The sequence below is a fragment of the Gambusia affinis genome, linkage group LG19, assembly GCF_019740435.1.
Source record: "Gambusia affinis linkage group LG19, SWU_Gaff_1.0, whole genome shotgun sequence".
In the NCBI taxonomy this organism is placed as follows: Eukaryota; Metazoa; Chordata; class Actinopteri; order Cyprinodontiformes; family Poeciliidae; genus Gambusia; species Gambusia affinis.
Window position 1 is genome coordinate 19,336,924 of NC_057886.1, and position 18,750 is coordinate 19,355,673.

General features: G+C 40.0%; 1 protein-coding gene across 1 annotated transcript in view; it reads right to left on the bottom strand.

Annotated features, from left to right (window-relative positions):
- pde4a (phosphodiesterase 4A, cAMP-specific) overlaps window positions 1-7,667 on the bottom strand; it is a 50,887-nt gene extending 43,220 nt beyond the window's left edge. The window contains exon 1 of the mRNA XM_044099570.1: window positions 6,426-7,667. Within this exon, the coding sequence (XP_043955505.1) occupies window positions 6,426-6,721 (296 nt within the window). The 5' untranslated portion in view covers window positions 6,722-7,667. The remainder of the gene's footprint in view (window positions 1-6,425) is intronic.
- Window positions 7,668-18,750: the final 11,083 nt, after the last annotated feature.

Consider the following 18,750-nt stretch of genomic DNA (forward strand, 5'->3'; position numbering starts at 1 on the left):
ATGTAGGCTGCTGTTGCTACTGCTTCAGCCCAGTACATCTTTGGTAGTTTAGCATGTGACAACATACTTCTAGCTGCTTCAACCAATGTCCTGTTTTTTCTTTCTGCAACTCCATTTTGCTGAGGTGTATGAGGTACAGACATCTCATGGTGGATACCTTGAGCCTTCAAATATTCTTGAAATTCACTTGAAATGTACTCCCCACCATTATCTGATCTCAGTCTTGCAACTTTGTGTCCACACTCATTGGAGAATGTTCTCTCAAATTCCTTGAATTTGCTTAAGACTTCACTTTTTTGTTTCATGAAGTAAACCTTACAACAGCGAGAAAAGTCATCAATGAATGTTACAAAGTATTTTGACCCACCGATGGATTCAGTCTGCATGGGTCCACAGACATCACTATGGATCAGTTGCAGCTTACGTTTGGAACGAATTTTTCCCACTGCCTTACATGGCTGTCTTGTGAGCTTGCCTTCCACACAGGCTTCACAGAAAGAAAGTTCTTTGTCTGCAGAGAATTTCACTCCATTCACCAGATCTTCTAGTTTCTTTAGTTTGGTAGTGTGACCTAATCGCTGATGCCACAGATTAGCTGTTACTGATGCACTTGATGCACTATGATAGACCTGCGAAGATCCTTTAATATCCAACTGATACAGTCCATCAGATCTTTGTGTTCCCATTCCTTGAAGAGTTCCATCCTTGCCACGTATGTAGCACCGAGATTTTTTGAACTGCACTGTATTTCCTTTTCTTGTAGCAGCTCCCACTGAAAAAAGATTTCCAGACAACTTTGGAACGAACAACACATCATACATTGTGGCAGGTTTAGCATCACTTATTTTGAAGGTCATGTTCAATTTAACAATGCCAAATCCTTGAGCTTCCACCACCCTGCCATCACCCAGTTTTACAGACTGTGTTTCTGAAAACTGCTGGTAGTTTTGAAGAATTTCTTTGTCACAGGTCATGTGTTTTGATGCTCCAGAATCAATCAACCACACATCTTGTCCTGGTCCTTCAGTTAGATTTGCATTTTCTGCAACAAAGGCACTATCAGAGGGATCTTTTTCATTTTCACAAACTGCATTTTTGGCTTTGTGATTTTTTATTCGTTTTTTCCAACTTGGACAGTTACGCTTTATGTGTCCTTCTTTGCCACACTTGTAACATCTCCATGAACTCTGTCTTTCAGCTCCCACTACTTTTGAATGGTCCTGCATTTCTCTGTGAATTTGTGTTGACATGGCTGATGCACCACCTGATGTAGCAGCACTGTAGGCATCATTAACATTGACTCTTTTTTGCTCTTCATTGATTAATGCTTGCTGAACAAACTGCAATGTCAAATTGTCCATCTTAGTTTCGAGAGCAGTGACAATCGTAGCATAGCTTGGTGGTAAGCTACCCAGGAGTGTTACAATCTGATCTTCCTCTTCAATTATAGCACCTATTGCTCTTAGCTGATCAGTCAGTTCCTTCATTCGTTTTAAATGGTCATTTAAGCTGTCCTTTTCTTTCATTTCACATCTGAAATATTTCTTCTTCAAGAACAGTTTATTTGCTAAAGTGTCTCTCTCAAAATGTCCTTTTAGCATGTCCCAAGCCTCTTTTGGAGTTTGACAGCTTGTTATTAAATATAACTGGGGTGTACTCACATTTAGCACTAACATGGAAAATGCTCTTTCTCTCCGTCTCTCGAATTCCGCCTGCGCTTGTGCGCTAGCATCCGGAGTTAGCATATCCGTCTCCGTTAGCATGCCCCATAGTCCTTTAGCTTTTAGCAAATGCTCCATCTGAAACTTCCACGTTGCCCAGTTCTCTGGTCCGCTCAGCTTGTCGATAAACGTCTTATCATCCATTGTGAATCCCACAATTCCGTTTATCTGACTCAAAAAACTTCACTTACTGAACTTTTTAGCGACGCTCTGGGCCCATAACCTGAAGAGAACAGGCGTTTCAACGTGCGTTCATTTATTTTCCTTCTTAGAACAGCGGTACAATACAACTGCAGTACACAGAAGACACAGTAGATGGCAGCATAACAGCCTTTCCATTAATAACCATTGAACAAATTACTGCTTCTTATTTCAACAGCGGCCGGCCGGTCAGCCGACCAAGAAACAGAAACAAACAAACAAAAAAAGCAGGTCTGGGTTATAAATCTGAGCTGGATTTGTAGCTTATTGGATACAAAATCTTGTTAAGATACCCTGAGGTGATTGGTGGGAAAAAGCTTTGGTTTGAAATTGCTACAGACAACTGAACAGAAATCCAGCACTGCTGCGATTCAGCTCTGTGAAGACTTCCCTTCTTTTCGGCACATCTATTTCACTTTATAGATCTGCCACTCCTGATGTAAATCCAGTGGGTTCTTCTTCATGTCGACACACTTTGTTGTTGCTTTTTTCAGTAGCAGGGTTAAGACAAAAACCCACGGCAGCAGATTTGTATGACGACCTGCTGCTCTGTCTTCATCAGTACGTTATTTGGGTGTTAAAGCTTCCCAAAGCTCATAGAGGGCATGGGACCTGATGACTGATACGCTCAAATCTGCTTCCCCTTATGAAAGAGCTGATGAGATGGTTGAACAAAAGGCATCGGGGATGAAAGGAGGAGGCAAACTGATTCTCTCAGGGGAAGTTGATTGCCACTGTGACTGCCATTTTGTAGGCTATAACATAGGCACAGAAATAGACGAGTGAAAACAACTGGAAAGACGGATTCTTCAAAGAGGTATGCGGAACGACACCCAGATTCTCTCATCCCTAGACTCATGAGAGTTAAGATCAATTTGTTTTCGGGGGGGAATCTGTCACAGCTGCACATCTCAATCTGTTCTCGCTGAACCTTGTGTGAGGCTTTACCTCCAGCAGGTCTCAGGTTCATTGATCTTTGGAGCTGCAAGGCGAGGTCTTGACCATCCCTCCTTTGATTGAACAGTGTGCTTCTCTGAGACACCGAGGTCGCGCTCTGGGTCAGGCAGTTCTCGATGAAACCAAGGACCAATCATTCCCCCTCCCCTCTCTGCTCCATGAAAATACTCAGTGTTCCTCGGCTGATTAGACATTTTATAAAAAAAAAAAACATGTTTAGGGCCAGATTAAAGCACTGAAATCCTACAGCATGGGTCAGACTTTTACAAAGCATGACTAGGCTTTAGCCATTTTGTCAAGATGATTCTGCAGCATAAACGCAAATGATCAAAACAAACAAAATGGGAAACACATCTGTAGTTATTATATTTTTTGTTCTCTAATCTGGTAAAAACTATACATACTGACTTGAACCTAAAGACATACCCCTAATAATATCATGTAGGTATGGACAAGGTCCTGGTACAGTATGTGGTCCTGATGAATATTGGAGCTCTCAGCAGAACTGCTTTCCTCCAATAAACCTGGTATTTCAGGTTCGTCCTCAAATTTCTAGTGGGGTTTGAAAGATTTATCTACTCTAAAATCAGTTTTGATGCCTGTTTGGTATCATTTCTGGAATGCCGAACCACATCCAGGTTTCAGTCAGATAGAAGTTGATTTGACATCAATTCCTACCGTGCTGCCAGTAGAGAAGAATTTAAAACAAACTCTCTGTGTGATGCTACCATTACCATGTTTGACAGCTTTTACAGTTTATGAGGTTCATCTTGACTCATTCTAGCATTCTTCAGACACTGTGCTCTCTGGCCATAGAGGTTTCAGAAGAGCTTAACGATGTTGATTTTGGAGCAGTCACTTCTTTTTTGGCTGGTACCCACTCATTCCACTTGGACTGTAAAGTTGATTCACTGTGGAGAGTGACGCAGGTGTTCCAGTAGGTTCCAGTTTGACAGGCTTGTGCCTCGAACTAGTCAACTTCAACCCGACAGGGTGATGGGTTCGTTTCAACCCATCAGTTGCAACCAAATGATTTAAATTAACATGATACAATGTCAGTAACATAGCAGGATGTTACTGATGGGTAAACAACATGTGTTTGAGGTAAAATCTGCTAAAATTTAACCACATATTTGTATGCATATTTGTCTGAGCATGAATAATTTTGATGTGCGGATTAAAGAATTCAAACTTGTGCAGCCTGTTACTGCTATTTATTTGTTTTGTGTGTGTGTCTATGTGTGAAAATCACAGAAAATTTAAACAATCATTCAAGTCTAGACAGACATATTCAGTGCATCCTTAGAAGTTCAAAATGAATGTGGCTTTAATTCCCATAATGGCTGTATGTAAACCTGTTCTGGATTATTTAAAGATATGCCATGGCAGACTGAATTTTACTCACTGATGTTTTCTGAAGCTTTAATCTCAGAAACTGACTTTGAGATTTCATACAAGTCCTCCTTGTCGGTCTGCTGCTAAGTTTACATTTCCATCCCTTCTGCTCATGTAAATAAGCATTGGCAGGGTTTTTTCAGTTTATTCAGGCTGATCTGTATTCCATAGGCCACATTTAACCTAGCATAGCCAACGGCTCAAAACACAGAGCTGCTGCATCAACATGGATTTCATGAAGGATGGTGAAAACAAAGCCAGGATGAGGCATCTCCTCAAAGCATTCCTCATCCTGAAGTAATCATAGAGGAGGAATTCATTGTCCCTGTAATACAGAAGAATGACAGTAATAACACAACAGAAATCTCTCTGATCTCCCATTGATATGAGAAGAGATAATGTCAGGTTTAATGGCAACCATGTGGACTACAGGTCAGGCATCAACCTGTGCACATCCCACACATATGCCTCCACACACACACACACACACGCATGCACACACTCAGCAAGCCTCATTTCACCATAACTCTGGACACGCAACATTTATCTGGCAACCGTGGCCGCTCTGTGCCTTCCTGACCAGTGTGTATCGCAAAACACACCATAAATCGCACACTACACCTCATGCGCTACGATGCACCGACGTGAATATGAACAGTTGGAGCCAGCATGGTGAGCACAAAGAGCTGGAATCAAATTATTTCCAACTCTCTCTTGCTCTCTTTCTCTCTCACCGCCCACATGGGGAGAGGGGCAGGCTGAGTAAGTCCCAATGCACTAAAAATTGGACCGCCTCAGCGCGTGTCCTGGGGTCTGAAACACATATCCGGCTTTCCTCTAGTCAGCTGGACTTGTTCCCTGTACTCCCTGGGGCCTGCTGGGTTAGCCGTCTGTGTCATTAAATTAATGACAGTAGTAGAAGAAAAATACGCATAACTGCCTGATCCACCTTTTCGTCATCATTCATGTCAACTTCTAGCTGTATTTGAAAGAACCACAGAAGACTGACTTAAAACTGATAATTCAGCACAGGCCTTGGCCGTCCTCAGACAATCTCATAAAAATGCAGTCATTTAACTGAAAACCTACCTCATATTGAACAGACTGAGCATTTTACTGCACTAAAAAGAAGCAGCTAAGAAAAGAAGACATAAACAACAACCCTGTTACCTTGAAGGCAAACAGCAAATTGTTGAGTAAGGACAAAGTGGTTGTATTGCTTCATGATTCACTTAATGAAAAGACTTGAATCTAATTTTATTGCTTAACATGCTTTGTATAATTCAATTCAAAAGTGGCTTGGCCAGGATGTATGCAGGTAGTACAATTCCTCTATCTGTTCGGGCTTCATATCTGTCCGCAGTGTCAGCCTGAGCCCTCTGGTTGATGCAATGAATATCTCACTGTCATGTCTGATCAGAGAGCAGCCATGTGGCCCAGATTAGATGTTGTCTGAAACCATCTGTGTTGACAGTGTGGTAGTGACACATGTCCAGGTAGCACTGCATAATTTCCACTCATCTCATTACAATCACTGCCCTATTTATTTATTTATTTATTTATTTATTTATTTATTTATTTATTTATTTATTTATTTATTTATTTATTTATTTATTTATTTATTTATTTATTTTAACCCTCTCAGCAGGTCAGAGGTCAGAGCATTTCCCATATTCAGGTTCTGCCATGCGCTGCTGTGTTTGGGCTCCAACAGCCCCAGCCCCTCACCTCCACCTCCCGCTACAGTATAGGCCCGGAGCGCGCGCAGACGCACATCATGTTACCCTTCCGCGGGGTACATGCAGCATGTGGACTGCAAAACTGTTACTGGTATTTACAGATGCTGATTCTGCGTAAGGAGTGGGCGGACTGCTTTTTTTTTATTATTATTATTTTTATTCCCTTTTCAGGCACATATTTGACACAATATGCCCAAGGACGCATAATACACCGAAAGCCCACGCCTCCAGGTAGAAAGCCCCGGGATATGGGTTAACCCTTCACATGCACCGCGTTATTACGCACTCATTAAAATGCCCCACTCCCCACCGCACCGTCACCCCTCCTTCCCCCGTTTACGCATACGCCTTGTGGGCTGCCATGGGCTATTATTGAGATGGTTGGGATGCGCACTGCTCCCTCCTCGCCTACCGTTTATTCCCGACACAGTTTCCGATGGATGTGTTTGTGGTCCCGTGGAAGGAGGACGGCCAGGACATCCGAGACTTCTTCAGTCCCGGTCGGTCACTCGTATCCACGGCGTCTGAGCGCTCCATGTGCCGGTGGTGGTGCCGGTCGGTGTCGGAGTATCCCCGGTGTTTGATTTTAATCGGGGTCCGGGGCTGTCTCCAAAGATGCTGTGGAGGTTTCAGAGTCGCCTGTCCCTCCCGAGGCACCGGGAGCGACAGCGAAAGGCTCTTCTTCGAACATGGTGGTGGTTCCATCATTGTGCAAAAAAATAAAATATAATACACTAATATAATTTTTTTTTTTCACTTATAGACTAAATTATATGGCTGTAATCGCGCGTTTGAAGCAAAAAGCGAAACATTTCATGTCCCTCTCTGCCACTTGATCTCTGAGCGAACAAATCAAAGTGACCAAGTCCAGCACAGCCCAGATCTGAACCTTGTTTTCTGAATAACATCAAAAACTGTCACAGTGATAACCTGTCAAGCCATCCAGAAAGCCATTAATCTCATTGTTTTAGGCGGTGGACAGTTTCAGTTTATCCCAGAATCTCCTTTCGACCGTGATCCTCACTAGTCTGGGGTTTTGGTGATGAGACACCGGTCCTGCTGCGTCTCCTGAAGTTTGACGCCTCATCGCCCATGGCGCACAGCCGGATGACAGTGTTTATTTTGGAGAATGTATTGCTTTTTATCAGCCTCTTATTGCAAAGACACAAACAAGGCTGGCGCTGGATCCTCTCCCTGTGTGTTGCGCTATTATTGCTGTGCGTGTGTCTCTCCGCCGAGCTAAAATCTCCAAGCCAATTTCAAAAAGTACTTCATCTATCACGATTCGTGTGGAGCTACGGCATCCTTGTGCGCAAACTCGAGCGCAGTGGTCTCCAGTATTCCCTCCACAGAGATGAGCAATCCGAAAATCTAAAACTGGACACTAATACCCACTCTTCAAAAGAATAAAAAAAATAAAAAATAAAAAAAATCAGGATGGTACGAAGAATTGTCCAAAACCCAGATGCGATCTTTTGTTCTTTGCGGTCCAGATTTTTCAACATTCAGGTGTTAAGTCCAATTGTGACATAAAAAAGACGCAAACTGATAGTTGCTGAGCTTCAGTCATCCTTCTCAGTATGGACCATTATCTCCCCATCCTTATATTTGCTGGAGTTCGACGACAAACATTGGCTTCATCACAGCGCGCCCTCTCCCTCCCTCTCCCTCGCTCTCTCTGTGGTGGATGGGTGGTTGTTTCTCTTTGCGCGCATCCGTTATGCCCCATGCCCGTTCGCTGCGCATTTTCCTAACGCAAAACAAACTAATTGGACAAGCAGAATGAGGGGTTTTGCCGCATGTGTACAGCCATTTGTATGATGTTATCAACGGCTTGCAAAAGCACTCATTGAAACATTTTTTCCCTTATTTTGTTACTTTGCAACCACAAACGTCAGTGTATTTCTTTGGTATTTTATTATATAAAATATTATTATATAAAATACCAAAGAAATACATTGACGTTTGTGGTTGAATGGGCCAACACGAAGCAGCGCGTATCCGCAGTTTTCAAGTAATTCTTTTACAATTGGGAACTCTTAAACATCTGTCATATTTGTTGTCATCTTAATGACTGACACTGGACACGAACACGATAAACTCTCCATTGTGGTTCTGTCTGTATAAGATTCGTTTTTATATTAGCCTGACTATCAAATTCCCTGCAACCCACAGTATGATGCTGCCATCACCATGTTTTACTGTGAGAATGTGGTGCTGAACAGATGCATGGAGGTGATGGAGTTTAATTTTGGTATCTGACCAGAGCAAATACCTTCACATGCTTGTGGCAAACAACAAACAGGAGTTCATATGTCTTTTTTCCCCCAATAATGCCTCTACCATAAAGGGGAAGTTTATGCAAGGCCAAATTTACAGTCAGTTGATTCTCCCTCATGAACTGCGTACATCTGTTGCTCCTCCAGAGCAACAGATGGGCTCTTTTTATGCAACTTGTTGGTTTATTGGATGACTAGATGAGTTAAGCCTGCTTTAAATTTTCCCAGAACTTTATCCACTGACAATAAATTGCATACTTTTGGAATCTCGATAATTTCTAGAGGCAATTTGTGGCACTGGGTTTATATTATAATATAAAATGTAAGTCGCATTTTTAATGATTTTTTTGCGGTAGGTAAATTGAAAACATATATCTCTCCATGTTGGTGTGTCACTCAATTACAAAATACACATAAATACATTGCTACATTGTGGCAAAATATATAGCTTTGTGGATATTTTTGATATTCACCATCTGTCAATTCTGCCAACTATTGCCAAATTCAACTACTTAGATTGGCAACAACTAACTGACCACAGTGCTTGTTAAAGTACCTGGCTTGTTGGGCAGATTCTGTTGTCTAAAAAAGGATAATTTCCATTTAGGCCAAATTCATTTTAAGGTAATTTATGAGTAACAATTTCTCATCATTGTTCTCAAATTGTGTATATTAAATCACAGAAATTCAAACTTTTCTTCTGATAAGTTAATGCTTCAGTGATAAAAGTGCCACTTTGGTGAATTATGTTCTTATTCCCAAAAGCCGGATTACACGCTTTATCCTCCTTTTTGCTTCAGTACATTTACTGCAATGAAGTAACTGAAATTGCTGAGCTATCTTGCCACTTTTAGGTCAGATACAGATTGGGGTTTAAAGAAAACGGCATAAGAATTCATTTTACCTTACACAGACATAATTTCAGTTTAGGTGTGAAACTTTCCTCAAACATCGTAATTTTCCATTAAAAAAAATAAATAAATAATAGGAGATTTACTTATGACAGCAAGTGAGATAGAAGTCTATCTTTTAGGTTGCATAAAAGCGAAAACACATCCTTGCCTCCTTAAAATATTTCTTGTTGGTGATTTGTTGGACAGCTCTGGACTTGACCTAAAATAATCTTCAGATTCAAATAGAAGGCTCGGGTGGGGCTGCAAGGAAACAGGCCATCCGAAATGCTCTACTTATTGCCATTGCTGACCCTAAAACAGATAAGACAGACAGAAACTATGAAACTAACAACCAGAAACCTCTGGATGTTTCTGCTCCTTGTTCCAATCTGCGAATCCAGATTCCTGACAGCTCAAAAGGGACAATTTGGTAGCAAAATGAGTTTTAATGACTAAAAATACTAACTCCACGTATTCGTTTAAGAATGTTGATTTCCAATAAGAGAGAATCCATCTGACAGTACGGGGTAGGGTTCTGAATGTAGAGTAGTGTTCTGCTCACAGTCTTGGTGCTCAATCTGCACCATTCTGTACTGTAAGTAGAAAAATGCTGCTCTTGGGAGGCAGCGTCAGGATGAATTACCTGCAAGTCCACCTTCTCCTCAGGGCCTATACTGAAAGCATTCCCTCATTTCTACCAAAAGGTGCTGCCTCAAGCGTAGAAGATTTCTAGTAATCATAAATGTTTAAATAACAGGGGTTTTTTGTTTCTTCTTTGTCCCAGAAACACCAGAATATTGCTGGAATACTAACAAGCCTGGCTGCAAAATTTTGAGTAAAATATATATTTTTTAAAATCTGATAAAGAGGCAAATATCTATTCCATTCAACTTGTAAAATAGGACCCCAGTTTTAGTTTAGTTTAGTTTAGTTTAGTTTAGTTTATCCACAATTAGCTGTTGCTGTTCTTACAGTCGTCCATGCATCACATGGTTGTCCAATTTTAGAAATGTCATTCTTGTTATATATCTTCTCAAATTTTGGATAAATGTCTTAACTGGGCCATAATGTTTAGCTTTTTTTGTAGCCAGCTCCTGACTGATACCTTTGTAGGACCATTTCTAACTTTTCTACAAACTATTTCATTAGCCAAAAAGTGCCAATGAACACATTTTATTGTGTTTTATTTGTTTTTCTTTTGAAGCACTTCATGACAATTTACAACAGTATGTAGTGTTGTATGTTTACTTGTTTATCTGTATTTTTTGTTTTACACCATATTTGTAACCTAGCCTTACTTTTGTGTGTTGATGTTTCTGTCCTTCCTGTCATTTCCCAGTGGAGACAGATTACTGGATATCCTAATGGTTGTGGCAAGTTTCTTTCTGATAAAATGGGAGTTTTTTCTTACTGATACTGTTGCCTAAGACACAGCGTGAGGCAAATTCAATCAAAGTAAAAATTTTATGCACTCTATTGACTTTCTTATCTACAAAATGCATAAAATGGCCTTTCATATTTCCTAATTTACCAAATCTGAGGTATTGAATTGCGTTGGCTCATAATGGGATTGATTTGGACTGGGTTTGTTTTTTTTCATATATTTTAGCTGAACTTGTCCATTAGCACCCTGAGATGGCTTGCGGCTTTAATTGGCACAGAACATGAAACAAAATTCAATCAAACTTGTACGTTTTGTGTTATTGAGGGAAGCAAACGCATTACCATAAGAAATGCAGCCTGACTGTGTTATAGACTTCTAGCCTGGATTCTGTCTATACTGTAATTACCGCCTTTCGAAGCAGGCTGACTCTGTAAGGAGCTGCTTCCCTCTTGTTCATGTGCCTTCTGTCTCTTCTCCTGTCTGGCTTGGCTCAAATTAAGACATTACTCCACTTGCATTTCACTTGAATGTCAGTTAGAAAAACACACACACACACACACACGCCCACGCACACACACACACACACACACACACAATTCAATTCTGCTTTACTTGTTTCATGTGAGGAAATATTGCTTTGAGCTAAGGTATTAAACTTGAAACCAATACACAGGAAACATCCATGACCAGAACGTACAGGATGAAAAATGAGCCCAGAAATGTCACTGAAATGTAGCTAAAAGAATCGAGCTGCTTCTGATGAAGTAGTTGAACGTTTTTGTAGACAATAAAATCAGTTTGAAAAATGGCTCGCATTTACTCCACTTAGATTTCATCATTCAGGGATGTTTTAGTAGTGAATGGAGTTCTTGCAAAGCTCGTCTTGCTTTAGTCACGTTCCATACATTGACATCACTTCTGATGTTTCTGAATCCGGAAACATATATTATATATTTGTAAAGAAAGTTAAAGTTTTAATTAGTCTGTAAAAGTGTGGTTGCAGGATCTGAGCTATAGAAGCTTGAGGGAGAACACAGTGATGCAGAAGAGCATTAATCATTTTGTCAGAGTCTTTAAAGGGCCAGAGGAGGCCTAATATTAGACATTTGTCTCAGCTGAAGACACTCTGCTCCTTTGCTTTCTCGTTGCATTTTTGTAACTGGCTTAAAATGTCAAGCTGTTCGGAGAAATCTGCGAATGATGCTAATTCATCTTAGCTCTGAAACACTCTTGATCTTTATGTATGTACAATGCACAGGTCAAATATGTTCAGCCTTGCTCTGAATTTATGGCTTGGAGGAATATGTGCGTGTTAAATACTGTTAGAAACTGAAACCGTGGGATGGTTCACAACAGGGACTTCAGAGAATGGAGCATATCATTCAGCCAAGCTCTCCTCGGGCTTCATATGTCAACCCTCAAACTCCACATAATTCAAAAGCCTCTGAGCCACAAATTAAAAAATTAAAAAATAAATGTACCCCAGATTTCAAGTCTAGCATGCTTAACGTCTTCAGTCTGGTCCAACTTTATTTAAAATTTGATGCACTTTATATGTCTGTTTAGCCAGAGAATAAATCTGCAAATTAATGTTTGTTCTGATTGAGGGCAGCTTGACAAACACTGTTTTCTAGAGAGAAGACCGTCAGTTATTGTGCATAAAGATTATATTTAGAAAGCTAGAATGTGATGCAGGAAGAATGGCGGACAGATATTTTTATACACTGAATGAAAAGAAAATTTTTTTCCCCACTCCCTAAGATTAAATCAGACTAAAACTATCTGATTTAGGTTTATGTCTGTCCAAATCTTATTTTTGTATTCCCTTAATGCAAGAATATTACAGTATGTCCTATGTAGTATGTTTCACCTTAAAATTCAGAACTTTGCATTTTACATCAAGCCTAAGATGATATTGAGACAGTGTATGTGTATCTGATGTTATCTGTATGTGGAATTACTTATGTTTCGAATTTGCTGAAATAAGCCTAACAAAAGTTTACTTTTTTGCTGGCCAATTTAAAAGTAAAAAGATTACAAAATTTTTTTAAGCTGAGTCTGATTGCCCTGCAAAGAGTTCCATTCTGAAGAATTGTTTCCAGACCATGAAACAACTAAATTAATTCCTTCATCAGAGATAAAATTGGATTTTAAGTTCTTGCATAGCAACTGTGCTTGCACTTCGTCTTGAATAATAGTCTTCCTTTTACAATTGAAGGTCATGTAATAAAAACCTCACCACAAACTCAACCCAATAAAAAAAACAGAAAAGAAAGAAAACGTACAGACTGTGATATGCTTTCAGCTCCATTTAGGTCAATTTCAGACCTTTCAGAAACATCCCCAGCAGCTTAACTGTTTACACTTCAACATAAAGTGCAATCCAAATGAAAAGAAGTCACAGAAACAAAAATGGTGCCAGACCATTAGCATTATTTTTAATGTTCCATGAATGAATAAAATGCTAATAATGAAAGCGGAAAGGATGGTCGACGAAATGACCGCAGACTGCAGTGCAGATTGGATCTTTTCTCTGCTGGTGTGTGTGTCTGTATGTGGGGGGTGGGGGGCGGGTAGAGAAAGGCTTCAGTGCCTGAATCAGCTGTGCACTTCATTTAGTGAGTATCTGATTTATTATGACCACCCTCATCAAATGGCTCTCTATGTTATGCATTCATTTTGTGAGGAATAATTGAAATGCCAAGCAGTCTGACTTGTGGAACAGATGGCTGTGCAGTCTCTGGAAAAAGAAAGAAAAAAAACACCAGGTTTTATGCATACTCCCCAGTTTGATTTTAATGTTAGTTGGGAGGTAAGTGCACCTCCCAACTAATCAGACCTGCAGGGAAGCCTCCTTTCTTTTTCTTTCTTTTTTTTACAAGAAGGCCTGGTAGTGTGAGTGTCCGACAGGAAGATGGTCATTGGCCCCGGGGCTTCGTTGAAGTCTAATCAGCGGACAGCAGGGAATGTCGAGAAATAGATCCGCTCTCTGCCAGCGGAGAGCCATGAAATATTAATTATCACCTCTTTCCTGACAGTGAGCTTATGGCTGATGTGTGTGCGACTCCATGTGTGTGTCCAACTTTGCGTTTACTTATTTGCTAAAGATGACAAAAACAGAACAGGCAAGACTTTGTGTTTTATTTATATTAAGTGACGAAACGACTCCAAGAGTACTTCAGTCTTGTTGCACAGACTTGCACTAATTACAGGCGAATTCTGGAGCAGAGCTGCAGAAAAAAATTCCTGAAGATTTTCAGCTCAATTAAGATGGCAAACTGTTCGAGGAAAACAAGAAAAGTGTTTTTCTTGTTTTCCTCGAAACCGATGACCTCTCCCTGGAATGTCTGCCTAGCTGAAGGCAGCGGAGGCAAAGAGTTAATGTTGCAACAAAGAAAGCGAGGCACTTTAGGGACACACTGGGCACCACTGAGACCTCAAATGACGTGATAAATAGATTTCCGAGCAAATAAACCTTCCCTTAATGGCATTGTGGAGCCATAACGGCAAACTGGGCACGGGAGTCAAATGTCAGAATGACCACAGGATCATGTTTTTCTCAGATGGTCTTTCATGCTTTTAATGACTTCTGTTTGATCAAAATGGGGGAGGGGAAATAAACATATTTTTTGAAATTAAATGAATCTGTACATTGCTACCAACTGCACAGTGGCACAGTTGGTAGCACTGTTGCCTTGCAGCAAGAAGGTTCTGGATTCGATTTCTTTCTGCACAGAGTTTGCATGCGTGGGTTCTCTCCGGGTACTCTGGCTTCCTCCCGCAGTCCAAAACTATGACTGTTAGGTAAATTGGTCTCTCTAAATTCTCCCTAAGTGTGTGTGTGCATGATTGTTTGTCATTTCTGTCTCTGTGTTGTCCTGAGACAGACTGGTGACCTGTCCAGGGTGACCCCACCTCTCGCCCGGAACGTTAGCTGGAGATAGGTACCAGCACCTCCCAACCCCACTGGGGACAAGGGTGTAAGAAAATAGATGGATGGATGTAATACATTGACACTGTAATATTTAATTTATGCAATGTAAATCTACAATGTGTCAAAGAAAGCCTAATTTAATTGATCTGTTTAATGGTTTTTGACAGAGAAAATATGAAAGAAAATAAAGATATGAAGTGCAGAATCTGAAAACAGTTCAGCATTTTACCAGCTTGAGGCAGAAAGTTGTGTGACAGTCAGACAGTTCTCAAATGGTCTTTCATGCTTTTAATGACTTCTGTTTGATCAAAATGGGGGCTCTAGACTCTAGAGCAGGGGTCTCAAACTCCAGGCCTCGAGGGCCGCAGTCCTGCAACTTTTAGACATGCCTCTGCTGCACCACACCTGAACAGAATAATTAGGTCATTAGCAAGGCTCTGGAGAACTTATCTACACAAGAAGGGGGTAATTAAACCATTTCATTCCAGTGTTTTGTACCTGTGGCACATCTAGAAACTGCAGGAGAGTGGCCCTTGAGGACTGGAGTTTGACACCCCTGCTCTAGAGGATTTTTTTTTGGTACATCTATACATAAAGAAATCTCTCGGTGTTGCCTCTCCATGTTCCTTGGGTTCTGTCTGGTATTATTTGAGCCATACAATAAAGTGAAGTGTAAATGTACTCTCCAGCCAACAGTCCTGAAATAGAGACAGCCGTGGTCAAAATAGCAGAAAAGAAAAGTGTCTAATGGCATTGGAAGAATATGAGGAATGGACAAAGCCCTGCAAGATAAAAGTGGTCCATTAATGTTGAACTGAGCTGTACGGGCCAGAGTTTATGAATTAGCAAGAAAGGAAGATGAGGAAGATCTCTTTTTAAAAAGAAAGAGGCTGGAATTATTTAGCTTTCTGAAAGTTCATATGATTTTCACACTCTCTGCCACTATATATGTTTAAACAGATGCATAATAACTACTGTGCTCATTAAGAAGTAAAAAAATATATAGGTGACTTTTTTTTCTTTTTAATAATTAAGTGTCCTAAATTACCATGGCATCCCTGCACCGGGCACATCTTTTTAAAAATGTATTATTTTATTTTTTTCATTATTTCCACATTACGAGAAGTGGCTATCCGATTTTTCATCGTCCGTATAATATATAGTCCCACTGAGGATTGAGTGGAAAAAGATGAAAATGAAGAGTGTAACAATACCCAAGCATATTTCAGGGGTGGGTGAGGAGGGATGGATTGGGGCTGGGGATTTAAATCCCCACGAGTTTCTAATCTTGTTTGGGTCCATGAGCATAAGCTCGGTTCAAACTGAAAGGCTCTCTCCCTTCTCTGCATGCAAGCAAAAGCAGACGAGTGGCTTTCTCCTGGTCTACCGAGATGTTCCTCTATTTTACAGACTGTTTGTCACAGGGGGGGGAGTGGGCTGTTTTCTATGACTAATCCAGCTATAAACAGCTCTTCTGACATACCTTATTTGGCTCTGCTTTGTTGCTGTTCCATCAAAATCAAGCTGCAATAAATCATTACACATGTGAATTCCCTCTGTTTTTACATGCAGATTACAACGTGTACGTCTGTATAGATTTCAACATGCCGCCATAAAGTGAACAGCATTTACAGAGCTCTGGGAGATTTATTATCTATTACTTTTATGTTTGTCATCTGTGGTAAAACGGTGCTGCAGTAATTTGTCTTCAGAGCTCTGCGTTTCAGTGAGTGTTTGGAAAGAAATATAAAAAAATAAAGAAAAAAAAAGAAAAAACAGGTTTCAGCAGCATTCACCAGCAACTGTGCAGGGTAACTGTGTGGGAGGAAAAATGAAAGGCAGAAATCTAAATGTGTCTGACACAGCGTCCACCAAGCCTCGGTGGATCCCTCTGAGAACTCTGGGTAGACAGGCTGCAGGTATGCGAAACACAATTCAGAGGTGCTAGAAGCATTAAAAATAAATATTACAGAAAGAAAATCAAGCCAGAGGCAGTGAGAAGCACATTAACGTAATGGCAGTCGCCTTGAAAGATTCCCTCATAATGTTTCTCGTTTCTGTTTGTCTCTTACGGATCAATGCTGAAAACAGAAGTTGAATGCCACAAAGGACCCAATGTGAGCAGTTTTTTTCTTCAGAAAATGTCACGAACTCTAAAAAAAAAAAAAAAAAAAAAAAAGAGGGCGCAGGGGCGGGAGTTTCATATGCTTTTAGCTGCAAGGGGCAATCTCCCTCAGCAGAGCTGCTCCTTGAGGATCAGCAGGACTACAAGAACAACAGCTAATCAAAGCATCTCGTTTTGATGGCTGCTGAGAGGAAGAGGACTCCTGCCTCCTCGCACCTTCATCTGCTGGGCAAAGAGCTTCGGTCTACAACGGGGTGAGAACTCCCATCAATCAAACAGAACAACTGAAGCTTTTTATGTCTGCCTGATAAGATCTGCATTGACCCGCCATCACTGCCAGAGTATGCAGAAAATATTGGGCCTATGAGAGCATGGGTGACATTTAAAGCAATTGCCTCACTTAGTTTTTTTCTTCTTTTTTTCACCCCTCCCTTTCATATCTGAATGTCATCAGGCTGTCTAATGAGAGAATCATGTTTAGCCTCTCTCTCATTTTGACAAGTTCAACTTCAGTTTTTTTTTTTTTTTTAAACAACCTGTTATCACCCTCAGTAGCTGATTAGTGAGTTTGTTAAATAATTATCCTCTTTGCAGGAACCTGCTTAACATTCAGGCAGGTCACATTCACAGCAATGAAGCACTATTAAGATCTATTAGTACAAACCGAGACGTGTTGAAAATTGAGTACACGGTTAAGGGACCTCACCAGAGGCTGAGTCAGATTTGATAATCAAGCATTAAGTCATGTACTAATTCATTTCGTAAGACAACAAAAAAGGATGCGCAGTTCTAACTCTACTGAATAGATTCCACTGATAATTTCCAGTCACGACACTGATTTCGTAAAATCAGTATCAAAACACCGAGGCACACAGATTATTTTTTGAAGCCCCAACACAAACTGAGAACAGAAGCTTCCAAATCATTAATCCCTTTCTCTTGCAAGCTATTGCTGCAGCTCAACAGTGTCCGACAAGAAGCGTCACAATAACATTAAAATACAAAATATATGTCATTGTTATGATGCACAACACGGGAGTTTTGTGACATTTGGTAATTTGGCTCCTCGCTCAGGGAGTCATGTTGTCAGGGGAAGGGGGCAAGGATCTGTTTGTTGCTTCTTATGTAGAGTTTAAATAAAGTGAGAGAATATGTGGTGCTACTTTAGATTACCAACTGTATAAAATTAATTTATCAACTAATTTAAAATTTTATATCTATATAAAACTAGATTTTCCATAAAAATAAACCATCATATTTATAGTATTCTATAAAATAAATATGCTAACTAGTGTTTGTATTTTACTTTTTGGACTTCCACTGTTTTTTGTTTTGTTTGGTTTTTTTTTTGCTTTTTTTTGTACCGTGATTATTCAAATAAGTAAATAAAATAATGTTCTAAATATTTTTTTTAGATAAAACCTAACAATGGAATTACTGATATTCATAAATTTATCAAATCTAAATTTGGGTGTGTTGTCTGTACAGGAAATAGATAAATCTTTTGTAAAAAATAAAAAAAAAGTTTTTAAAAATGAAGGAAAGTCATAAAAAAACAAATACTGGCAAAAAATATTGATGCTAATGGAAAATTAGCTGTCGCAGCCCTGGTTGATCAGATGTAGCTCAGAAACAAAAATCCTATGATGGTTACACCTGAATGTACTAACTCTACACTAAACAGATAAAAAAAAAAAACACAATCAAAATGTGTATTTTCAATCATTTGTGGGCATCTTCACAACCTTAAGGTGACACAAGCAGGAAAATTGCAGGATGAATAATACTTAACTGAAAAAATATTACAAAAACACAAACTGAAATATTTTCTACATATTGTAGATACTTTAAAATGCACCTTGGATTTGGGAAACCCATTTAATAAAACAAAACAAAAACAGGAAAAATTACTTAAAGAAATGCCAACCTAAAACGATTCTAGAAATAGCAGCACATCTTTAAATGTCAACAGCAGCAAAAGAAGAAAAAACACGACAATAGGGCGGCAAAAGCTGTCAGTCCTCCACCACACACAGAGAGAAGAGGATCCCAGGGCAAGCAGTGGATCACGAGGCAAAGGATTTCATTTGGTGTGTTTGGATGTTGTGACTGGTGCCATTTT